The sequence below is a fragment of the Paramormyrops kingsleyae genome, chromosome 16 (assembly GCF_048594095.1).
Source record: "Paramormyrops kingsleyae isolate MSU_618 chromosome 16, PKINGS_0.4, whole genome shotgun sequence".
Classification (NCBI taxonomy): domain Eukaryota; kingdom Metazoa; phylum Chordata; class Actinopteri; order Osteoglossiformes; family Mormyridae; genus Paramormyrops; species Paramormyrops kingsleyae.
Genome location: NC_132812.1, coordinates 13605447 through 13631557, shown reverse-complemented (window position 1 = coordinate 13631557; position 26111 = coordinate 13605447). Strand labels below are relative to the sequence as shown.

Sequence of the window (26111 nt, the reverse complement as noted above, 5' to 3'; positions counted from 1 at the left end):
TTTCACAATGTAAATGTTTGCTGCAAGGCACTCTTTGTCTTCCTTGCTCTCTCTCTATGCCACACTCTTTCGATGTATAAAATTCCTTTCCTTTTGCCGTAATATTTCTGCACTATCGAGCTGTACTCAGCATTGTTACCCAGGTAACAAGCATTGCTCTTAATTGGTTTTTCTCCCTGAATTGATGAGGTATTTTAGGAGACGTGGGTTGAGAAGCAAAAGGTCAACATCTACATCTACATCTCTATCGTTGACTTGTTCTGTGGAATAAAAAAGACCGCTGTGACAATTATTCCCCATTGTTGAACTTGACCTCTTTGGCAATGTGAATCACTACAACCCCCAATTCGCATAAGCCTTTGTGTTTTCTTAGAAGGGGGTTGAAAAATTAATCTAGGCAATTTAATTTGAAGTTCCCCTCACACACATACACACACACACACACATATGTGGACTGATCATTCATTAAAGAAATCACTTGAAGGTACACAAGGACTAAAACAAGTGTACACACACAAATAACCCTCCTTACATGCAAACGTGCCCACACAGGGACCACAGGAGTGTTATGCTCTTTCATCTTAGTTTGATGAACAATCACAGGCCATTGTGGAGCCAGGGCCCATGCTGTCATCAGAGTTAATGGCTGGCCTTGACCACCATTAAGAAAACCAAGATACAATCCTGATCACAGAGGCAGCAGCGGGGAAGACGAGTTCACAGTGCCCCCTAATAGTCTTCAACCATTGTTCCCCACACTCTCCACAATTACTTGAAGTACAACACAAAAGAGATGAAAAACTGGAATGAGGTCAGAAAAAGCCACATTCCCTCCTTTGATTTAGCAGCCTTGAGCGAAGCTGGCAGAACTCAGTCTTCTCATTTCAAAAAGCTGTCTTGTTTGTGGTAATCATTTACGCACGCATAGTCATTTATGCACATACATAGTGTATTCAATATATACACAATCGTACATAGTACCTATTAGATATTATTACATGTATGTACGATACCAATAAGTAAAAAGAAGCATATTAGTAGGGGAGACTAATTTTTCGTACAAATTCTGCCTATTTCTCTTTTCATTGTTCTTGTTTAGTGCAGCTCCATGCCTTTGAATAACTTTATGTTGTATTTTATGTACTGGGCATACAGTATATATGTGTGTGAAAGGAGGGACACGCACCCTCCTTTAAATACTGTTAAAGTTATAATGACAATGGCCTTGTGTAAGTGGTAATAAGATTACTTTTCATTACAAATTTTTTTTTCTTCATTTCATTCTTTCAAATGTCAGTACTTCCTCCGCGATTACTTGCTATCACTTTAAATGAAATGTACTTCGATGCACAATTTACGAGTTAGTCATTCCCTAATTAAATATAAACAGCTAAACACTGATCATCTCGTAATTGGTTCTGGTTTATGTTTTTAAAAACCTTAATGTCACAGACGGGGCCATGTAACTAACTGAACATTAGGTATTTGCATGTAACTAACTGAACATTAGGTACTTGCATGTAACTAACTGAACATTAGGTACTTGCATGTAACTAACTGAACATTAGATACTTGCATGCAACTAACTGAACATTAGATACTTGCATGCAACTAACTGAACATTAGGTACTTGCATGCAACTAACTGAACATTGGGTACTTGCATGCAACTAACTGAACATTAGGTACTTGCATGTAACTAACTGAACATTAGGTACTTGCATGTAACTAACTGAACATTAGGTACTTGCATGTAACTAACTGAACATTAGGTACTTGCATGTAACTAACTGAACATTAGGTGCTTGCCTGCGTTTTTCTGGAAGGGTGGTTCACTGCTGAGACACTGGCTTGTCTGCGTCAACTTGCAGATTTATTCCTGCTTGTATGTAAACAATGTTCTGTATTCCCAGGCTTTTTGTAGAAATCTGTATGTGATGTCTCCAAATCCTTAATTCAAATTTTTAATTTTAATTTATGTGAAATTAATCACTGTAACTCCTGCCCCCTCAGCAGAAATCCTGTAATTTCCCTTGCTTTTGTATTATGGATCATTTATTGCTTTCTTTGCCTGATTTTCCTTCTGTGCTGTGGTGCATTTTTCAGCTTTGCCAGAGTCAGGATAAGAGCAGCGAAGCTGTGATGTTGAACCGCCGAGGCTGTGACAGTGACGATCACTAGGGACGTCGATAGGATCTTAAGACATCAGGAGCTTAAGCCCAAAGACCTAATCTGTCCGAGGGTCATCATGTTGAATTCTCTCTCTATGATCGCAGCACTGTGAAGGTTTTGGGAAACGCAGCCCTGGTGTAGAACCTTTGTGGTGTGTGGAATTCTCAAACTGAGAGCAGGGTTGTTAAAACAAAAAAAAATAGACAAAAAAAAAAATCACTCAAGGCTCTTTCAGATTCATTCAGGACTTCAGCACCCAATGCCCCAGGCTTGTGATGCATTTGGTGATCACTGCCCAATCAGTGCAAGACTTGAGATACTGACTTTCACCGTGGCAGAGAGGAGAATCTCAAATCTCCTGGGCACAATATTCAGCAGGAGTGTTGCAATGCTCTGTGCGTGTGCTATATGCATCTGGCATTTTTTTGGATCCTGAGCCTTCAAGGAATTAAACAGGTGGCCCGTTCCTCCAGAAAGCGTTAAATCATTTGGATTGCTGCCGCTCCACATGCATGCATTTACAAAAAAAAAAAAGGGTAAAAGGGGTCTTGCGTGTCATCTGTATTTCCTGGTTGAACATCTGGTCGTTGTTTTCCTCCAGCTGGTTGGCAGCTCTTGTGGTTGAGATCGTGCGGTCTGGCATGCATCACTGCATGCGTCTTGATTAACTAGTGCATAGTTCCTTAGTGCCTGCTATCAATCCATCCATCCACTATAACCACTTATCCTGATCAGGGATGCAGGGGTGGGGTCTGGAGCCTATACACAGCAGCAAAGGCCGGCCTACACCCTGAAACAAGAATGTCAGCCCATTTCAGGGCACAAGCAAACACTCTCACATCTGTGTTTGGTGAAAGTGCAAAAGTTAGGCTCAGTGTGCAACTGCTGCTGACACCCAGAAGGGCTCCTGGATGCTGACGGAGATGTTTGGGCGGGTCGATGTGTCTGAGTGTCACAAACGTAACGTAGGTGTTGTGAGTTCGGCAGTAGGTCGGGCTGCAGTAGCCTCCTGGGCCTGCAGCTGAATCCTCACAGCCAGGAGATACCGCCTGGGTCACAACACCCTACCGGGCAAAGTGATCTGCATGCCATGTTCACATCCCCATACCGACGAGCTCCTCTGCCAGAAACCTGCCCGCACTGGGCTGTGCCCCTCATCCTAAGCGGGCCACTGTAGAGCTCTGAGAAGAAAGTGCCGGAGATCTTCCTCTCTGCGTCAAATGCGCCTGTGTCACCTCTCCCTTCTGCTCTCTCTCCTCTCGCTGTCTTTGCAGGAAGTTCATGCCATAGCAACACCCTTCCTGCTCTGGTGCGGACACCTCCTCTGATGATGCAGTCCACGCTCGATATGAAACCGTTCATGTCCTTCTCAGTGGATACCAGTTCTCCAGCTGGGCTCTTCCCCAATTTCAACACGGTAAGCTTGGCGTAAGTCATAGTGTAAGTAGCGCTAGTGCTCGCCTTCACGGCGCCTCCCACCTCACGTGCCATCAGCGTTCGGCGGTCCGAGTGTGACTTTCAAAGGCCAGATTGTTGCGACATTTCAACAGTAGCGGTGTGCAATTGTGTCGTCATCAGCAAACAGGAAACGGAGAACAATACCTCCCTTACTTCAGAAAGACTACAAAGATCTGGTGCTGCAGGCAGAGTTCAGCTCCTAGCTATTAATTTGCAATTATCAGTGAGTCAATTTAAAAAGTCTGTGCATGTGTGACAGAGATGCTGCTTGCATACTGAGCGAAGTGAAGGCCCTTGGGCATCGATCCGCTGCCCGCACCCATCCTGAAAGCAATGTCCACTTTGACCAGAGAGGAGTAAAAATTGATTTTTGCCTTTCTTTCCCCAAAATGCAGGTTTCATGATGTCGGCAGGTAGTGGAGAGATCTGATGAACTTAAACATTCAGAGAAATTGAGGGGCTGGTCTTCTTTAACTGTGTGTTGGCTGTACTGCTAGCCTCTCTGCAGCCCTCCTAAGGCCTGATGTGACAGTGGAAGTAGAAGTCTCGCTTCAGGACATGGCAGCCTGTCAAAATCAGTCTCTCTCAAATAAGTGTGTTTAGCTCAGCTTCTGTTGTCTCAAGGAACAAAGGAACTGCAGTACTGCTATTGCTGGAAATTAACTGCTGCTCAAAGCTGTAATCACAGTATTGAAAGAGAACTCAATTATATGTAATCTCAGTATAATGATGCCACCAGCTGAAGTATTTCCTACAAATGAGAAAGGTTATCGTTCTTTTAATTTGGTTGCAGTAAGTAATGTATGTAATTTGCTGACATTCCTGCGGACCTTATTTTGAGATTTTATCTTCTTTTATAAGAACTAATGATTGGCTGTTTTTGATTAAGAAAGTTAGCTATTCATATGCTGACCATGCCACCCTTCATGATGATTGTGTTTCTTCTCCATGGTAACAAGAGCAGCTGTGGATCGAGGCCAGAAAATATCTGACATCATTAATGTGAATTCATCCCAGGCTTCACAAACCTGACCGATCGCTAACATACCATTATCGCTAAATATCTTTTACTTGTTTCATAGTTTTAAAGAATCCTTTGATCAAAGAAACTTTTGATTTAAAGTAATAAACAGGGCTTTATATGACTTATAGCTGTTGTTTTTCAGTGCTAAAAATATCAAAATCAGCAGTTAGTGTCATCAGCTCTTGCTGTCCAAAGTGGTTCACATCTTATACTAAACGTAACTTAAAGAAAGCGGCACCCTGATCACTGCCTTGTATTTTTCATGCTAAGGGGAAAAACTTATTTTTAACAGTTCTGTTATTTTTAGTGTATTAGCACATAATCCGTTCTGTGGGCTTTCATTAGCACTGTGGGGATAGATGGAGTGTTGAATCCATCGTTACACTCGGATATGTAAACAGACAATGCATTAAACGGTGGACCCTCTCCTCATATGAAATTCAAGCCAGCTGGTTAAAATATCACTGCTAATCCTTTTAAAGGCAATGAATTGGGTTGCGTTAAAAGCTTTTAAAGATTTATTAGATTATTGAAAGACATCTATCCGGCTTTGATCTTCTGAGACGCAGTTAAAAATATGGAATGGATAAAATTTTCAGGCTGATTCATTGAGTGGGCCGTGGCATAGTTAAAAATCATTGGCACGGTATGGTGTCATTCAGTTGTCTGCGGTTACTCTGCTCTGTACAGTATTGGACACACACACAATGGTGCCCACAGCCCATTAAAATTCCTGCAGACACTAGGAATTGGTTGCGCTTGTTTGAGAACAAATCAAAGTTATCGAAACAGAGGTACTAATTCAGATTCAAAGATAACAGTGTTCTTCGTTGCAAAATCAATGGAACGACATCCTCGTCTGCATGCATTAGAGCTGGAACGGCATTCTTCGTGAGCATGGCCAGGAGAACATGTGTAGGGCATGTGGCTAAGGGATACACCATTAGGATTTACGGTGCTGTTATCCTGGATTATGTTCTCAAAACAGAAACCTGGTTTTGCTTGCTTCTAATGGATCCTACTTTTTTGGGCTTTTAGATTGGATCCATCTGTCTTCCCAGTTTATCTTTCTTATCTATTTAAGTTTATTAAATTAATAGTAACAACCTGGACACATCTTTGTTTCTGTATGGCATAGTTTTGTCGGTTCTTTTCAAACCTTGACCAAATCGAGACAAATTCCAGTGACCTTGTGCCTTTGTACCTGTACAAATAGCAAATTAAGTTTCATTTCAACTAACTTGAGATGCGTGAGCCATTGCTGTGGATCGCCAGCAGACCTTGGATACAGCCTCGCTTTTCAGAACGCCCTCCTTTCGGGACGCTGCCATCGACCCAGTGCTCCGCTCACTTTCCCTGCAGTTTTCTTTTTCCTGCAATTGACCTGTTTGTTTTTTTTTTTTAAGTTTATTTTAACATGCTCATGTTCTTCTGCTGGTGTTTCGATAGAACTGCAGTCCTAGTTGGCACACTGAGTGGCCAGGAAGGTAATATTTAAACAGGACTTGATTTCCAATCACTTTTTACATTACACTGAGTAGATCTGTAAGGAGAGAGGGATGACATACGGGATCGGGATTGGTTGCTCGGTAATAAGGTGCCTGAAGTCTGTCCTTGTTGTGCCGCTGCTTGTTGCTGAAATGTAATTAACCACGCCTGAGTGATAGCTAAAAGCTAACCTTTAAATGGAATTTCTCCAGCATTCAGGTGATGAATAGCATGGACAGGGGGAAAAAACAGCAGTAAAATACATTTTTTAACGCAGTCTATAGATGTATAGTGTTCAGAAAGGTCAGGAAAAAAGCAAACAGCCAATTAAATGTACGCTAAAGAGCTCCCAGCAGCTGGCGCCTTTCAGAGCGTCATGTGCTCTCTTTACCTTTCATGTGAGGGTATTTTTATATAAAAGGATATCGCTGTCCCTGAAATTATATAACGGGACGCTTTAATTAAAGATTACCAAACGGCTCCTTGCAGAACACCGTGTGTTGTCATGTGGGCAGGCCTGCAGAGGCTCTGCTCTTTGTTTTCATAAATGAGACATGATCTCAAGTGCCTGCCCCTCGGAGCCCACTGCGATTATTGGACACCCTTGGGTATCTGCGTGCTGAAATCGTGTACTGCATTAGTGCACACGAAAGGCCATCTGTCAGGTTTAGTTAGTCTTCAGGGCTGTCATACTACTCAAAGGAGCCTTTTTGGGGCAGACGGGGCGAGTTCGGGAAATGCACCCACTCGGCAGAGCATCATCGGTCATCCCGAGATTAAAAGTAGCCGTATTACTTAAGGGGAGGCAGAGTGGTGCCCTCTGACTTTTCTGTAACTCACCTTGCCTGTGAGTAATAACATATAAATTCTTAATGGACTTGCTTCTTGATTCTCACCGTGAGTGAAGTGACACCCCGGCGCTCCGCCGTTACCAGACGCTCATCGCACGTTCGGTAGTAATCAGGAGTCAGGGTCTCCGAAGATCAGCTGACAGGCCGGCAGGTGTGTGCGCGTGAGGGAGAGAGAGAGAGAGCGAGAAGGAGCAAGAGAGAGAGAGAGAGAGAGGGAGAGGAAGCAAAACAGAAGGAGTAATAGAATCCTTGCATTCACTGTTTAGCAGTGCTGCTGGGTACTTACCGCGGTATACTCACACCACTGTCCTGAGGCCGATCACTGCTTATCTTCCATACACCTCTTGAACCCATATGGAGATCCTACACATGTTCCAGGTACTCGGCTATGATTTTCCAGCCGTCATTCGAACTCCTTTCTTGCTCCTCTGTCTTTCTGCATCTTTTACATTCAACTTGCTTGCTACTTATTTGTCATTGATTTCTGTCAGTCTCTGAGTCGCTACGTAATCAGACGGTGGTCAGCTGAGTTGCAGTTGCCTGTGGTTATGTTCATTTTCCTCTGCTTTCTCACCCGTAATTGCTGAGACGCACTGCTGCCAAAGTCATATGCGAGACCCCAGGTGCCTAGAAGAAAGCATGAGGTTTGTTTCAGAATGTGACAGATCTACCTACTTGGCGCTGGATTCATTGCGACCGAATTGGCTCTTCATCTAGCACACCTCCTTATCCTTCACCTTGACACTGCATCCTGAGGGTATGTTTGGAAATAGCTACCGGCATCTTAAAGGGCGTGAAAAACAAAGAGCTCACAGCATCTCTACTGTATGCTAAAGCAGGAGGAACCCATTCATTATATCCGCACCTGTCTTTGTTTTCATCCATCTGTAGTGTTTATTCTGTCTACCATGATTTTGTCCCAAACACAATTATGGTTCCTTTTCTGAAACCCCCAAACTCAACCAGTATTTATCAGTTTTTCTCCGGGACTCCAGGATCTCCTCTAACATGAGCACAGGGATGGGCTGGGCTACCATTAACCGCCGCTTCTCCTCTGTGCTTGTCCTCCAGATGGACCCTGTGCAGAAAGCCGTGATCAACCACACATTCGGGGTCTCCATCCCTCCAAAGAAAAAGCAAGTTATTTCCTGCAGCATCTGCCAGCTGCGCTTTAATTCAGATGTGAGTATTGGGTGTCTTCCTCTGCAAAACATCTGCCTGTCTGGAGGAATGTGTCGCTGCACGTCAGTGCAAAGTGTACATGTCTCTCTGTATATGTAGTATTAGGGTGACATGGAAAGTGATAAGGCCACGTCCACAGACATTCAGCCCTGCCGCTTGGTGTTATTGGCTTTTGCGATATGTGATGGACAGACAGAAATTAGACATGCCTCCTTAGTCTCTTGACAATCTTAAGCACATGTTATAATCAAGGTAAGTACCGCTAGCTCCTTTTAAGCTTATGGAATGAAATTTCCTTTTTTTTTTTCTTAGTGGTTCCTTTGTAGTTATTTTCAAACACTTAATTTGACCACCAAATATGGTAATTTGTATTATCTGGATTTTATGTGGCTGGCATTTTAATTGTGTAGTTGATTAATTTCAAGTTTCCCTGCTTAATTAATATTAATGTCCCAACCATTCTTATACAGCTCTCATAGATTAATCTTTAAACTGAAAACGCTGTGGAAGCCACAAGGAGAATGTTCACTCGACATCATCTGCCAGAAGACCCATAGGAGAGCTCCGTCTTTTATTGTTTTTGGGAGATTGGGAATGTGGCACAACTTTCTAATGCACAATGGGCTGAGCCATACTTTTTTTATTGGCTTTTTTGTATGAGTGAAAGCAAATTCGCGCAACTCTGTCATCTCCTAGAAGCTGGTTTAAAAGTCGAAAAGTTTTAGAGGTTGAAATCAAGGGCCAGAGAGACGAAAATTATGGGGCGTACGTCTGCCTGTCACTGTTCTGTCTTTGTCTGGAAGTAGGTGCCTAAGCGGGTACGTCTCAATGCATAAATCCATGAAAGGCGTGTGGAGGGCATGTAGGACAGTGAGGATGGCGTCCCTGGGCACAGAACCAGCCTTGAATTTGTTATTCAGCCTTGAAAGAGACCCTCCTTATTTTTACTAGGTCTCACCTATCAAGATGTATAGGTTTTATTCCCTTATTACTGATCGCGTCTCTGCTTTCTCAAATGCCCAAAGTTGGATTCCGTGGCAGATCTTGCCTGGCAGTTTGACGCAGGTGTATTTCTTAAATACAACTGTAGTCCGCACAAGCTGGCAGCCAGGAAATTAGCTGTCATGGAGTAAAGAGTGAGCGCCGGCACAGGTTTAATGCGGCGTCCTCTGCACAGGCGGGCCTTGCAGGGACGGTGTGCTTGATTCGTCCCTCTCTCTCTCGCTGCATTGATGAAACTATTACATTTAAAACCGATGTCAGTCTGCTGCAGGAACTGGCCGGTTGTGGCTGGAGCTGTCCTATCGAACTAAGTTTTCCAGTGTATGAGGGTGGAGGTGGCAGGTATAGCACGTGTTAGGGCACTGTGTTTCCACTAGGAAGGTTATGGGTTCAAATCCCGTGGTCAGCAACATGCTCTTACCATTGCACCCTCAACTCCAATTGCTCCAGGCACTACTTTCCCAGTTTTCACTTTGAATAAAAGCATATACTAATCAAATAAATGTACTTGTTCATTCATCCAGTCATCCTTCCAACTGCAGCAGGCTCAACGCTGTGTGCAGCTGATTGCTTGAAATACACTCTGAAATTTATATAATCTTTGCTGTTATATCAGGGATCTTAGTAATCTTAAACACAACACCTCAGTAAAACAAGCGTCCGGCATTTTTAATTCATTGTCATATTTGCAAAATGGGTTTTTCTTTCTTTTCATTTCCTTTGGAAAATTTATCACACGCTGATGATATATTGCTTGTGGAAATGCACTACACAAAAAACGTCATTGATTTAAAAGCGTAATTTATATAAATGCTGAACGCTGAATAGTTTAAGTACATTTTATATTCTTCCATTTAGAAATGGTAAGAGATATATATCAGCAGGTCAAGAAGCAAAAGAGAGAGATCTCATTTTCTAGTCTAATGTGCAGTGCTTTTAGACTGCATGATTCTCTTGGAGCAAGGATGTCTATGTTTTCTCCATAATAATCCAGTCTGTTGTTTAACTAAGTCAATGATTTTCACTCTTGTTCTGCTCTGTGACTGACCTGTCTGAGACCCTTTTCATCCATAACCCCTATTGCCTGCCCTTGGCCTTGGTGCCTTGTGTTTAAATGGAGATGAAATGCTGGAATGAGTCATTGTGCTTGACTGAAGGAGACTCCATTCATGCTTTCTCAGGAAGGGTGAATGTTTTTTTTTTGCAGACTCCGAAGTCTGATTTGGAATATACCGCCAGTAACCGACATCCAGTTTCCTATATAATTCCTAGGACTTTCTCACCTAATCCACTAAACTCCACAGACCATTGATTCAGAAAGTAAATAAACATATTAAGCACAGTCTGTTTCCAGTGAGAAAAGCCTCGAAATATGCTGCTTTAGATCTCATACCTGCTGAGCTGTGTTCTCTTTGAGTGGCATTGTACACCTTCTCAGTGACAGCAGCCTTTGTTGTTGGCATTGTCAAACTGCTGGCATCTTTCCTTTGTGTCTGAGAATAACAAAGCAATTTAATCCCGTTCGTCTTTGTAGAAGGAATTTCCAGTTGGTCATGGGGGGATAAGCAGGTGTCTAGAACCCCTGTCTATTCTTTTCAGTATTTCATTCAGATTTGCTTTGTTTCAAAGCGAAGAACAAATGCCATCAGCACTTTTGTTCTAGTACAGGTGTTCCTGTAAGGAAGGACATGTAACAAATATACTCCGAAGCCCTGTTGTTATCGCAAAACGATACTACCAGAGGTTTCATTACTGATTTGTGTCCCGCCCCTCCATTCCCTGTTTGACTACAGTCCATTTTTAATGTAATTACTCTAAAACAAACAGGCGTTTTTAGTCTAGTACTGCTTGTTCTTTAGGCATATGATAGTGGCTTTGTTTGCATAGTGAGATCCTCCATGGAGTGCTGCAGGAGACATTTACTTTGGTGGGGTGTGCCCGCTCTCACCGGAAGTGCTTCTCGTGTCACATGCAAGGCTGATCTGCCTCCCCCGGGTATCTACCAGGGGGCTTTAAACAATGGTAGATATTGTGCATAGGAACAGCAGCATTTGAGGTTTACACACTGGTACAATACTGTCACTCTAGCGTGTGCTCTATCGGCTCAGTTCACATTTCTGCATTTCAGCCCACATAATAACAATATAACTTTAGCCTCTCCTTTGCTTTTATTCTCAATGTCTCCCTTATTTATTTGAAAATTAAAGAATAAAGTGGTTGAAAATGTAACACAATTAAATGCATGTGTCACTGGAACCTATTTATTTATGCGCCACCTAGTGGTGGAGGTCAAACGGCAGTAGCGCACAGGCTAAAGGAGTACCAGTTCCATGTTCTGATGGGGTTTGCACTACAGAGTCTTTGTTGAAATATTTGTTGACCTTCACAGGACAGCCTACTGTGTGTAAATTTAGATTCTGATTTTACAGTACACTTGTTAAAATGGTTGGATTGGCACTAAGTTACAACAAACATCACTGTCTAATTAGCAGTGACTCATTTCGAGGTTGTGTGCCTTAATTCCTTGCAGAATTTTATAGCTTACACCCAAGAAGTGTTTTACATATTCACCATGTAACACACATGCCCATATTTCTAGCAGATTGAAACTTTTTAAGTGTAATAATTATACTGTCAGTCAAACAGGCATGTACCAGACATGAGCCCAAAGTCATTTATCATTTTGACATAGTGTTACTATTTATTATTACGATCTTCACTCTAACAGGAAAATACACGGCATAGTGCGGGTTTCAAAATTGTGCCAGTCCTCAGGACTGGTTGTTGTAGCCTAGCACATATTATCAGTATGACTGTAAATAAGGAACCTGATGTGGATCATTCTTGTAGGTATGCAGTAGTCTAGGTTAAATGAATCTTTATTTGCACTTAATAACATACAGGTAACCTTGGTGAGATTCTGACTGATCTGACCTGGTTCATATATGGGACACACCAAGTGTGGCTCTCAAAAAATAGTATGTTTGGAATTAAATAAAAAGGCCTCAGAGAAGAAGGCAACATGCTCTTGTTTTAACTGTGGCACATAACTTTAAATATCCTTTTCCTTCAGGGATGTTTTGGCTGAAACATAAATTATTTGTCTAGCTTGTGCGGCGTTCGTGTTTGTGTGTGCATGGTCGGTTCCCAGAATGCACGCAAAGCATGTTTGCATGTGCAGAGCTGCAGTGTTATTGCCCGGGGGTGTGTTACTTGCCTGACAGGGGTGAACAGATGACACCAAAGTGTCATCTCCAACCCAGCACTTTGGTGTTATGGCTACATTTAGCCGTCCCGGGGACCTGCCAAGGATATGGTGACACTCAACCACACCAGAGCCCACTGCCCCGCCAGTCACGTTAAGTCCAGGGAATTATTGAGATCATGGGGGCTCTGATAAAGTGACATTTTATATCGGTCATTTTCCTCTGACACGCTTTATGCCTTTTTGGAGGCACGATCCACTTTGGGCGGAGGAGCAAACAAGGAAGTGAAATATATAGGTCAAAAACTCACCAGCAGCATTCAGCCGGCTCGCACTTTGATATCAGATGGTCTTCCGGTAGTTGATCTCTCTGAAATAAGAGGTTGCGGAAGGCATGGCTACTGTCCAAAAGCTACAAGCCCTAAATTATGTTTGTGAAATTAAGACTAGATGGCAGATACGGGGGCCCACATTCGATCTGCTTCCTTCATTAAAGTTTCATTATCCTCTTGCCTGCAAGATGTAGTTAACACACAGGATCCTCCATGGCTTCGCCGAGGGGTTAATACAGTGTCCCTAAAAGAATATTTCAGGACTTCAGTCGCTTACAGTGAAGGATATTGTCTAGTGATATTGTCTAGCATTTTACTGTGCGGCATTTGCGATACGATCATTGTTAAGTCATTACGAGATTGAAAAGTAACAAGATATGTGTGTGTGTGTGTGTGTGTGAGGGGGGGGGGGGTGGATGAACAGTGATGTCATTGTTCAGTGTTAACGTTTCCAATTAATTATAATGAGGTATGATTAATTCAGAAGTGGGAGTTTCATTGCAGGGTGCAATGTTCAGTTTCTAGCAGAACTTATCTGTGGAAGATAAAGGTCTGAGACTGAAGCCCGCACCTGAACTACAGAATGATGTTGAGGTCTGATTTTCAGGGTCCTTCCATGTCTGGATGAAGATGTCAGAAAATATCAGCACTGTGAGGTAACATTATGTAGGAGGCCAGCATTTTCCCGATTTTTAAATACAATTTGGCTTCTTCCCAACACCGTGGCTTGAAAAGCTAACATGAATCTGGCATTCATGGTGTATTTGCATGGTTGAAGCCACTGCCGAAAGAGGAATGAAAAACAGCATTTTAATAAAAGCTGGAAAGGTCAGCAGAAAGCAGAAAAGGTGACCAGATGATCCATCAGTGTTTATACCCATATTAGTGTGTACATCCCCATTCATGGATTATGAAATATGATTTTTTTTGTAGATAGTATATGCATGTTTTGCTCCTGGTAGCTTTGGTAAAAAAAAAAAAAATGGCTCGGCCATCAATTCCTTATATTCTCTCTGCTGTAAGTCCATCATTGGTAGAAACAGACTTGCAGAAATAATGTTGACACTAACATCCATCCAAATATGTAGATAAATAATTTGGATCTACAGGCTTCTAGCCTCAGTCCTGTAAAACTAAACCAATTAAAACTTGATTTTGAATATTATTCTCTGGAGCAATAATAAGGAATGCGGCAACAGTAGAATGCAGGAAGTTGAATCTTCGTCATAGAAAAAATTTGGATGATTTGAAAATTATCCAAAAGTTCCAGAATCATGGCTCAGGGGAAAAACAACATCTAACATCTAACTGTGTGCAACATTTTGATTGAAATGAGTTTGAAAGGCAGCTTTCTTTCAGTGGTGAAACTATACGACTCGAACACTGAAAAGAAAAGCAACCTGAAAGAAAGGCTTATAGCTTTGGCAGTTGGCGTGAGTGCATAGAACATTTGTGTTGTATAATTGCTGATTCATCCATGTGATCAAAAAAAAACGTTTACGCATCTCATCGCCAGTCTGCCAAAGTCATACGCCACTCTGGAAAAGATGCACACAGCCAGTGATTTTAATGCTGAAATTCCTGCACTGGTGTTCATGTAGTCTTGAATATAGGACTGTGGTTTCTGTAATAGAATTAACTAAGAATGATATGTTCAAGTAAGCCCATGTGTAATAGCTGCAGATATTTTTTCCTTTTGATGGCTATTGTAACAACAGCAAATAATGTAAGCAATACTGTGGGACAACAAAAGCTATGCTGAAATTGTATTCAAGTCTTTCGGTTTGCAAATACTGACAGTCAAAGGTAACATTTTTATGTAATATGCCAAGCCGTAAGAAATAGAGCCTGAAATGTTCTGACTGGCGAAATAATAATTTCTGTAATTTATCAAATGTAATACATCACCTTCCATGGCTTGATGCAATGAGCACTTGGAAATGAGATGTTTTAAAAAAAAATTCTGGCACTCTCACATGGTTTGATGTTTGTTGTCAATCCTGTCCTGCTGTCTGTGAGGCGATAGCTGTTTTGCACACTGCAGGTTACGCAAAAACCATGCAGTAATAGGCACAGATCTTCCCATGTTGCCGGCATGCAAGCGTTACAGTGAGCTTGGGAGAGAAGATGTCGTAGAAATGCCGGTCACATGGAATCCTCTTTACTGGTGCACGGTCACAGACTTGAAAATGAACTCCGAGCCATAAGACTAGGTACTCAGACACTTAAGAACTTCTCACAATCATCCATGACAAAATATAATGAGCTACTTAAAACAGAAATAGTCAGCTTTGGATATGAGTGCGGTCCTGCACAGCCATACAGCCGTCTGCGACTAATAAAAACAGGCAAAACTCACAGCTGGTTTTTGATTTTATTCAACTCTAGCCTCCTCGTCCGAATGAGTGTGCCCAGTTTGGTTGTGGTCACACGAGTGACAGTGAATGATGGTGACAAGTGTTGGCTTGGTAGTGGCAGAGAAACCGCAGTCCTGGCTTTGTATTCTCTGTGATGTGCACTGTGGCTGTGTACTGCTGGTGTGTTCACATCCACTTCACTCCAGCAAGCGGGCAGTGGACAGTCTCTCTGCGGTGTCCCCGTGTCCTTGTCCTCTGCTTCTGATAAACAGTAATGCATAACATAAAATTTTTGTTTGAAGACCTATATGCACTGTTCTTTCCTTACACCTTATCATTACATTACTTGCATGCTTGAGTTATGTTTTGTTTTTATTTAAAAAGATATATTAACTGTGGAAGTTAATATGTTTCTTTCAATAGAGGCACCTATGTAGACAGTTTATAAAAGGCAATTGGCTGTCTGATGACTAACATTAGTCTTTATACACTGTCCTTTAACAGATTACACACCAACAGATAAACACACCCTTAACAACTACACCATATTACTTATTTACTTAATTTTACTTCTAGTTCCAATGCTTTTTTTATATGTAAGTCTTTATATTGCTGCTCTATAAGATGCCATATTTCCCAGAATAACTCCTAAACACTGAATTGTGGTATGCAATAGTTGTGATTTGATTTATTATGCACACAAGAGACTTCAATTTAATAAACCAGTAGGACTTCTTACATGCTGAAATTAATTTGGGCAATGAGAAATATTTTTGAATTCATTATAGCATTAGCAATTTCTATTCCCTTGGACACCTAACCATGATTACTTTCAAGCAGTATTCCGTATTCTCATTTCATTTTCTGTTACAGTGATATCATAACAAACGTTCTGTATTTACTATAAAAATTGCTTCTGGGGTTCTTCTTTTGTGCTCATAAATGCTCTAGTTATTTTTTTCACATGCAATTGTATTAAAATTTAAATATCATAACAATATGGACACCCGTTTCACATGTTAATTTTCCCAAAATTCTAATAGTTTTCCCAGTAGCTGACAGAACATTCCAGAACTTTAGAGCAGACAACCGAATCACACTCGTCAATCATGTGTAAATATTTGAAGTTCACCCTCCCAGTCCCTTTGAAAATGGTGCCTACTATTAAAAGCTGTGTCTTTTCCTTGAGTGTCTGGGCCACGAGGAGATACCATGCTAGAAATGAGCCTGATCGCATGGTTCATTTGTTCTCCTTTGTAGAGCCAGGCCGAGGCACACTACAAAGGCAGCAAACATGCCAAGAAGCTCAAAGCACAGGAGTCTACGAAAAATAAGCAGAAAAATGCTCCTTCCAGGGACAAGGCAAAGACAATCACCATCACAGCGGCAGGCACTGCCAACAACCCTGACCAACCAGGTTAATGGCTCCTTTTGTTCTCGTCCGCCGTGTCTCCTGTGAGTGATGTGCATGCTCTGAGTTGCTTTTTTATTTATTTGTTGTTAGCGTCATTGATCTTTGTCACTGGCTTGCGTGCGTGTGTATGTGTGTGCACATGCATGCGCTGCTGCGTGCACACACACACTCTGTTTTCCTTTGTTACTCCCCTGCTCCTGAATAATGCCTTGGTCCCGCTAGGGGGGATTACTTATTCAAAGGCTCCTGTGAGACGAGAGCATCAAGCTCATTTGGATTTAATGCTCAGGGGCGTTTGAAACCACATCACCATCCTCTTATAGCTCATTCTCGTGAGAAGAGGTAAGTGTGCATTGTTCAAGCCCCCTTTCACGGCGCGGCCCTCCTTTCCTTGAGCGTAGGTGAGGGGTTTGGCCTGACATATCTGTAATCAGATCACTCTTGGTGGAATTAAATCCCTTTTGTGTCACCGGCCTGGGTGGTCATTTCAGATTTCAGTCCTACTTGATGTGTGTTAAGGGTTTCTGAAACCCATGACTGGGAGGCATGATGGTGTAAGCAGAGAGAGGTACGAGTCGAGCGATAGGGAAGGTCATAGCGACAGTGCTATTCATCTTGGTCACATCTGTATCAGAGCCACATTACCTCAAAAAGAATAATTTTCTCTTAAGGTCAGACAGCATAGGATTGTCTCTGCTGTGTGGACTGTTTCCGCTCTCAGCAACATCATTATTATATTCTTAATTTTTCCTTACATTATATTTTCTCTATGTGTTTGTGTTTCTATGTTACTGAACTAATAATGTTCTTCCCTTATGCATTTCATTTGTGTGTATAATTTTGAGGTCTGGTGCTTCACTTAAATAACGCAAAAATATCTTGACCTTCCCCTGAACCCATGCAGAAGGTCAAGAAATGGTGAAAATGGCACATAAACCCCGTATATACATGCTCTTTAAAGCTGAACCCTCTGACATAGGCAGCACGGGGTCTAGATCCCCCACAGAGTGGTTAACTGATTTCACAACCCTTATCATGCACAAGAAAGTTCCTCGGATGACAGTTCAGCACAACCAAGGGCCTCATTAATATTTGATATCCCCTCGTAGATCACAGAGGATTAATGTCATGGTGGTGCACACCATGCCGCCCGGTGCCCGCTGTGCTCTTCCTGGGTTTATGTAAGCTCTGTTCAGGCCCAAATGGACACTTCTAGCACAACATCTGTAATTGTTAGCAAAAAAAAAATATTTAAAATCCTAGTAGGAGAGGATGAAGTTGAATTTAATTTGTGGTGAGAAACTTGAAAAAGTGAAACTGCTGAAAGTTAAACTTCTCTGCTTTATATAATGGTGCTTTTAAACAGCACTCTCCATTATCCACAAATCCAGCAAGCTCTGTGAATTTACACTGACTGTCCTTCCCAAAACTAGTAACCATGGTATAAGCTCGGATTAATGGATTTGTTTTCGACAGAGTAAGACTGGCCAATGAAAATCGGTTCTTTATTCTTTTTGTCCCCAATTTGGTGAACGTTATTGTAGGAAGACGCATGCAAGCGTTAAGAGTCTGAAGCATAAAATTGAAAATATGCGGCTCTCCGGGCAGCGTCATCACCTGCAGCGTAAACACAGTCGCTCACGGGAGGCGATCCAGCTCTCCTGTAGTCTCTGTGTCAGGCAGCTGTCTGGTGGGACTGGAAATGACTAATTCAGAAGTCAAATGCGGATGAAACAAAAAAAAGGAAAAGGAAGAACTGTCTACTGATGCTTATCAGTGCTTAGCGTGCGTTACGCTGGAGAAGCCGGTTTTGGCTGGCTATCCACATAGAGTGTGTCATGAACTGCAGATGACATTGCTGAAATCAGCAGTGTTCCCTCTCAGAGGGATGTTGCGATGGTTTGCACGGCGTGCAGATGCCGAGTCACAAGGTGACAGGGTCAGAGCGGGGAAAAGGGGACAGTAAAGCCCATCGTGCAGGGGAAGCACCTCCAGGGACAGACGGGGTGTGGGAGGAGGTTACGCAAATGACATTTAATGAAAAAACGCGTCAGAAGATTTTTGTGTGTATGAGTGTTGCCCTTAATCTATGAAGATACAATTGCTGTACTAACTGTCAACTTGTATCCCCCCTCCCCCAGAAAATAACGAGGCGACCCCCACTGTGCCTAAAGCCGCCACTCTTCCTAAACCCTTTGCCCCCACTGCTGGTGCGGCCCCAGTGCTCAGCCTCTGCAAGCCTGCGCCGGAGCCCCTGGCTGCCCTCCCCCCCGCCGAGACGCCGGCGCAGACCCCCGCACCCACCGATGAGTCTGAGGAGGAAAAGGCCAAGAAGCTTCTCTACTGTTCGCTATGCAAAGTGGCCGTCAACTCGCTCTCCCAGCTAGAGGCTCACAACTCAGGTGCTTATGTCATTCCCCGCGGGGCTTCCCTGTGATGCCTGCAGGGGGCCACTGAAATCTCTCAACACCGTTTTTACTCAGACTTTTGGATAAAATATCAAATGTAGGGGGTGCACTTTATAGTGTAACATTTTTACAAATGTAATATATATAAATATAATATCGTTGTCTATTGAAAACCATGTATGTCCACTACTTAACGATTGTGACTTTTATTGTGACTATAGATGGAACAACCCCATTCTCCTCTGTCCACTGATAGTGTTTGACATCTACAGTAACTGACCAATGAAGAGATGTTTTATGAAGTAATCTAACTAGTATTTATGTTGGTAGTAGGTAACATTTGTTTTCATGATGGTCCTTTGTACAGATTACTCATTTTAACAGCATAATGCTGTTAGCTAGGTAGCTGGTTAAATAACATCTTTGTTAATTGTTAATATAAAACAAGATTAGTTTTTATCGTTAGCACTGACGTATTTGGCTTGCTGACAATGATCTATGTAAGTTTATTTAACACATTTAACCCTTCACTGACAGCTGCGTAAACATTGGTTTCTATCTGTGGTGTAAGGGTGTCTCATTGCATTGTTTTAGGTTAAGTCTGCACAGTAGCTGATATATCAAGTTGTGAGTGTGTGTGTGTATATGTCCCCCATTGCACTGGAATCCCACGGTGTAGCCAAGGCTCGTGCCGTGTGCCGTCTGGGATAGGGTCCAGGACCCTGGCCAGGATGAGTGGCTTGGAAATGGATAGATACTTATGAATTAATAAAATAAGGGTAGTTAAAACAATAGTACTAAATTATTTACTCTGTATTATTTGCATATAGTATTAATGGCCAAAGCAACCTCAATTTGAAGTACTTAAAAAAGTGTTTTTTATATGTGTGCTTTTAACTGGGGAATGCTTTAATGTGTTTCAATGGCCCAGAGTTCCATTGCGACAGTGGCTGCACTAATTAAATTTAGTCATCTGCGGATACTTTGTTTTTGCCCCGGAAGGTTCGAAGCACAAGACCATGCTTGAAGCCAGAAACGGAGCCGGCCCCATTAAGGCTTATCCCAGACCTGGTTCCAAGCTGAAGGTCCAGGCTGCTGTGACGAAGGGGTCGGGGCTTCAAAACAAAACGTTCCACTGCGAGATCTGCGACGTGCACGTCAACTCGGAGATTCAGCTTAAGCAGGTGACGCTCGCTACGCTAACGCCATAGCACATTCTACCCCACAGCACTTGCTTGTTATGTCAGTAGATTATAACATTATTATGGATCCTAAATGCTTCCTGGAATGAGTGATGGTCTGCTGTCTTTGCAGCACATTTCTAGCAGAAGACACAAAGACAGGGTGGCTGGGAAACCCATAAAGCCCAAGTACAGCCCCTATAACAAGCAGCAACGTAGCACCAACGCATTGGCAGTAAGGATTAATTTGCTTCATTTCCATGTCTCTCTGTGCCAATATACCTTGGATTAATGCTTGAACCATCTAATATTTATTTCCTTAGTGGCTTTTTTATATGTGAGGTTGGAGGCTTAAATTAAGTCTTCCTATGAATTTTAACATCATCTGGCCCGACTATTGGATGATTAATCTTTATATAACAGTTTGACTAAATCTAGCTGAACCTATTTCTCGTGACAGTAACCCAGTGGTTTTACATTTCTAGTGAAGAGTGTGTCACATTAAAGAAATACTATTCTTTTGAAAGTTCAAATGGGTTGATATCTTTGTAAGGCTCTCAGACAAAAATAATGGCTCAGTGGCAACTTTCGAATGTAAACAGTTCCTTTTTTCTGTTCACGGTTCTTTTGAATATTTACTCATAAGCCTGCCCTTCTCCCCTCAGGCCAAACTCGCATTCCAAAAAGACCTGGTGAAACCACTGTCGCCAGCTTTCATTTCGGCCCCGTTCTCCGCCACGACGGTGCCCTCCATCTCCCTGCACCCGCGACCCAACACCTCCCTCTTCCAGACGGCTGCTCTTCCAGCCTCCTTCCTCCGAGCCGCCCCTGGACCAATACGACCAGCGGCGGGTTCCATCCTATTTGCTCCTTATTAATCCCTTCATCCACACTAGAATGGAGGCAGAACCTCCACAGGCTGAGCGACCATTCCAGAAGGGCCTCTTCAGTGCCGTACGTCATGCAATGGAGGTCCCAGCTGCACCCACAGCAACGTGGATTCTTCTATGACTTGACAGGACTGGGAGTGCTTCAGACGACAGTGTGTTGATTTAGCTTATGTTCCCTCAACGGTGTTCTCCAACCGACTGAACCAAATTGGATCGACTGAGGGCTTGTACATGTGATACAATAGGAATGAAGAACATCAAACTGCTTCCTGAATGACTTGAAGTTCCACCGTCTTCCGATTCAATGGCAAGTGACAACTTCACCTACCCATGTAATGTGGTTTGCCACCATCTCATAGGACAGCGTGCAAAATTCAATCACATCATGATGTTGTCAGGGATTGTATAATGCTGTTTGGGCCTAAGTGCTGTTGTGTATTGTTGTAGTTAATGAGCTATATTTCGGTTTATTTATTGCCTACTGATTCTATGTTTTTCTCTGCACAAACACCTCAGAAGAGAACAACTCCCAGATAGCCATAATAAATCATGTCTCAGTAAGAGTATTTTCAGCATATGCTTTTGAAGGAGGCTACAGTTCATATTCTCAGTGGGTTGGACTGATGACTGCAGTTAAAGTTTTTTTTTTTTTAAGAATAAAGGTCAAATATGGCAATTATCCATTATCTTACCTGCCTGTTTTTTGGTAGGGAATTCATTGGCCTTTCATTACTTTGCAATAGAGTAACAATAGCACGTTACCTTGCAGCCCCTCAACGCAATAATGTACAGATCATTAGATATTTATATTCACTTTAGTGTGTTTAATGTTTACTGTGCAAGTTAAAAGAATTGTATTGTATGGGGGCAGAGATAAAGTGCTTAGATACAGTGATTTGTATTTTTAGAACCTTAAAAACATCCATACTAAGAATTACAACGAGTCATTCATTAAAATGTAGGATAAGTGTTTAGTGTTTAATATGTATGTACAACACAAAAAGACATCTACCTGTAAATGTACCTTTTCAATAAAACCGTAGATTTAAATTGTTTGTTCTCATATTATAAATTGATTTTTGTATTATAGAATTCCAAATATATAAGTACAATTCCCACTTTGAAAAGAGTTTATATGAAGCTGATCTCAGTTCAGAAATTAACAGAGCTATATAAAGGTCTACAGCTGTATTTAGTAGCAAAGCATGCTAATGTAAGAAGAGTAAATTGATATTTTTTTTCTGTATGATATGTACAGTATTTATTTTTGGAAAATTTTCTATTTTGCAAAGAGTACCAATACTGTCTTCATTAAACTAGTTTAGAGATAAGTAATTTGGAAGGATTGTTTTCTAATAAATGGTTTCATTTACAGTATGTCCTTTTTTAAAACCCAATGTTACAATAATTCATTTGTATTGGAAGCATGTACCACTTCAGTCAAACTTTAAAAAAAAAATCTGTATTTCAAGAGCTTAAACAATGTTCAATTAACATTTAGCCAACAGCACTCTTTGCAGAGGAAAAAAATGCAAAGGACACTACTCAACAAAAATGATGTTTACATGCATCAACAAAAGTGATTCATTCACAGTACCTCAGTATCTTAATTCCTGTTTTACAGAATTTCTCTGGACATGTTGATATCTTAGGGACAGACATGAAATCTCTTCCTCAGCTACTAAGGAGAGCAAGTGCTTGTGTCAAATGCTGTAATAAAAACCACCTAATGACACCTTTGGTAGCATGATCAAAGTCAGTATCTTTTGTTGAATTAAACTACCAAAAAAAAAACGAAAATGCCATATCATTGTGGTCCATGGTTCATGGTTGTTTTTCCACAACTAGCTATTCTTCATCATCCAAAATCTGTATTAACTACATCATTATTATAAGTAAAATTAAGTTTCTCTATGTGATCCTAAATTTCATTTAATAGAAAAATACACAGCTATTGAAGAAGGTTCAGATTTTATGTACCAGTAAATTGTTTTTGATGTTATTCACCTCACCTATCTATGTGTTTGATTTAGTGACATTTCTTTCCCTTCATAAAGGGCAAACGATCTTTACTGTTTATGATTTTGTCATGTGGCTTATAGCTTAAGCATTTTCTCATTAAATGTTTTAACATCAACGTCTTCTGTTGTCAGAGTATGGACAGATTCAAAGTTAGACACGTAATATTAAATAAAAAGAAATATCTCCCCCCCCCCATGTTGTTCTTGGCAATAAAATAAGCACTTAATTATGCATTTGTGGTATATCTACATAAACATGTTGTATGAAGCAGCAGAAACAGGAGAGGATTGACATATTTATAAAGCCTGTTCTACACACACTGGAAGAATCATTTATGTGGAAACTATGTCACTGGCAAAGTATTACAGGTTCTGTCAGGTATCTGCCTGGGGAAATGATACAGTGCATATGTGTGAAGTTTGCATGTTCTCCCTGTGTTGTCATGGGGTTTCCTCTGGGTGCTCTCCCCCCCACAGTCCAAAAACATGTTGAAGCTGATCGAAGTTTCCAAATTACCCATAGGTGTGCTTGTGTGAGTGAATAGTGTGTGAGTGTGCCCTGTGATGGGTTGGTGCCCCATCCTGGGTTGTTCCCTGCCTTTCACCCATAGCCTCCAGGATAGGCTCTGCACCCCCTGCAACCCTGAATAGGACACGTGGCTTCAGAAAATGGCTGGATGGATGGCTGGTCCTGCCTGAAATCCCTTAACAGCTGAAAGAACGGCTGGTGCTCCTGTTATCGCGCGTGCTATTTCAGTGCAGCCATCACAGTAGTCAAGCAGGCGAAGAAACAGAATACAGCAACACGTGTCGCCCATCCCATAGAGGCAGCTACAACCAGTGTGGGTTGCCTTTGCACTCAATCCCATGTATTTATATCAGAAGAGGTGCACTTGATTAATAACTTAATTTGTTTAGCACTCGGCTGTCTGTCTTGTACATAGGCCTATATGATAGAGGGAAGTGAATGTATGTTTAAAAGGGAGTAATCAGTGGATGTTGTTGATTACTAACTGCTTTTTCCATTTATTGGTGCCGTCGCATGAGAGCAAAAATTACCGCATAAGAAACTGGCGTGTTGTTCCTTCATTTTGAGAAAAATGCTGGAAATTGTAAAAGGAACAGGATACCAATTAAAATAAACATACACAAAATCATAAGAACTGGGCATTCCTCATGATAAACTTCATGGGCTTGCTTTGTTTAATCCAACAGCCCAGCATCCACATTCGCTTCTAAAACAATTTGCAAGCCAAAAGAAAACAAGACGCCATGCCGATGTAGGCATCACAGGCTAAATATGTCTTATGGCTAAACATTATTGTGAATGAAAAATGGCAGTATTTACATAACATGAATATTTAATATGATACTGTATATTGCAAACTGCACTTCAGATGAATGTTGGTGCCGTCTCACGTGTTCATTTCGTATAGGAACTGCGTGCCTCAGCCAGAGAGAATACATTTGTTTAGTTTCTTTTAGTTTGTTCAGCTGCCAGAACATATACACTCATGAAGTATGAGTCGGTGACTCAGTTCTAGACCTTAAATAGGGGCTGCCTGTGACATTTGGATCCTGGTGAGCTTTTGTGCTCAGCTCCTCACTGAGGCCAGGCTGGATCCCGAATTATATATAGTTCCTGCAGCATTATACTTCTGAAATATTATCTCAGTGCCAGAAATACGAGCATAAGAGAGCTGTAAATCCAAATTATAGACAGCATTAACTGATCTGCCCTATTAATGCCTATGTGAACATTGCTAATGGTTGTTCTGAGGTCACTCAGAGTTTTTAATATTATTATTGAATAGAGCATTCTAAGAAAAATTGTGGTTTTAATTTCCTGTTATACCATAACACTGTTAAGGGAATACTGTCCCATGCTGTCCATAATTTTGCAAGTTAAAAATCTAATAGGAGTACTACCTCACAATTTTGTTGCTCTGTCTCAGTCAAATCTATCCAGCAACAGTTAATCTTATTGGCCAGCACATACAGACAGTATGTATCACTTTTAAAAATCATCTTTCACTAAGCCGGTGATACTCCTGTCAACTCAACCCCTGCCTCTTCCATTATTGGAGCAGACTGAACAACTTGCTCACTTATTTATTGTTTTTCTTACATTCTTCTCAGGTTCTCATGCTATTATTCCTGGTGTTTGGAACCGGCATTTGGTTGTCTGACAGTTTCTGCTGCAAGGATGTATTTGTAAACAAACTGTAGCTACTTAACAAGATAATGAGATGTCAAACCTCAAAAGAAAAGCTCTTGTCAGACTTTGTGAAGATTTTCAGATTAGATTGCCAAAATTATGTTTATATTGAAAATGAGTGTCATGAGACATCTGCATTTTTTCTCCTGGTGGTCTACTTAATAAAAATGTATGTATATGTATACACTCTAAGATTGTAAGTTTGAAAGTGAGATGTAATCAGCATCTCATTTTCTCCGGATTGTCTCCAGTTATATCATATTTAAATTTCTTGGTGCATCTTGGTTCTATATTGGCCAGTTATTTGTTTCTTTTGCTATGACTATCTCTGCAGCATTGCTGTGCCCTCAGAAAGGTTCAACACGTTTGACTCACTGAGTTCTTGGAGAGATGTCTGGACGTTGATCACAACCAAATCATTTGATTTTAACTTGCCAGCTCCAATAAATGTCAGCGCAAGGCCAAGCAATACATGTCTTTTGCAGGTTCCAGTTGTTTTTCACCGAAGTTATTAATCATCAGCAATCCTTAGTGTTCACTTTGCTTATGAGTATTTTAAAATATGCAATACATGAATCTAGGGTTGAGCTCCTATAGTTAATGAATAGCTTATGCCTCCACTCTTGCTGTCCTATCACAGGCAAATTCGACCACAGCAGTTATTAATAACGTGAGTTACTGGCCGGACATAAGCCCTACAGCAGCCCTGCTTGTCTTCACACCTCCCGTCTGCTGCTGTCCATTTGCACTATTATAATGGGTGACGGAAAGGCATCCTGCCCAGGGTGAATGCCAGCCTTGTGCCATCTTCTTGAAGACGCATGGGATAGACATAGTGTGAAGGTAATCAATCAATTTCACAGTTAATCCAGAAGGTGTATTAAAAATCAGGTTATAGCCTCTTTGCTT

The 26111-nt window shown here is 41.5% G+C and overlaps 1 protein-coding gene across 7 annotated transcripts in view; it reads left to right on the top strand.

Moving 5' to 3' along the window:
- Positions 1-23104, top strand: part of znf385b (zinc finger protein 385B) — a 72397-nt gene extending 49293 nt beyond the window's left edge. For 6 of the 7 annotated variants that reach the window (XM_023801738.2, XM_023801740.2, XM_023801742.2 and 3 more), the window contains 7 exons: positions 3446-3588; positions 8064-8174; positions 16331-16487; positions 18626-18886; positions 19895-20076; positions 20207-20308; positions 20739-23104. In XM_023801738.2, coding sequence (XP_023657506.1) covers positions 3446-3588; positions 8064-8174; positions 16331-16487; positions 18626-18886; positions 19895-20076; positions 20207-20308; positions 20739-20951 — 1169 coding nt within the window. In that variant the 3' untranslated portion in view covers positions 20952-23104. The remainder of the gene's footprint in view (positions 1-3445; positions 3589-8063; positions 8175-16330; positions 16488-18625; positions 18887-19894; positions 20077-20206; positions 20309-20738) is intronic. The other variant, XM_023801743.2, reaches the window with a different exon arrangement.
- Positions 23105-26111: the final 3007 nt, after the last annotated feature.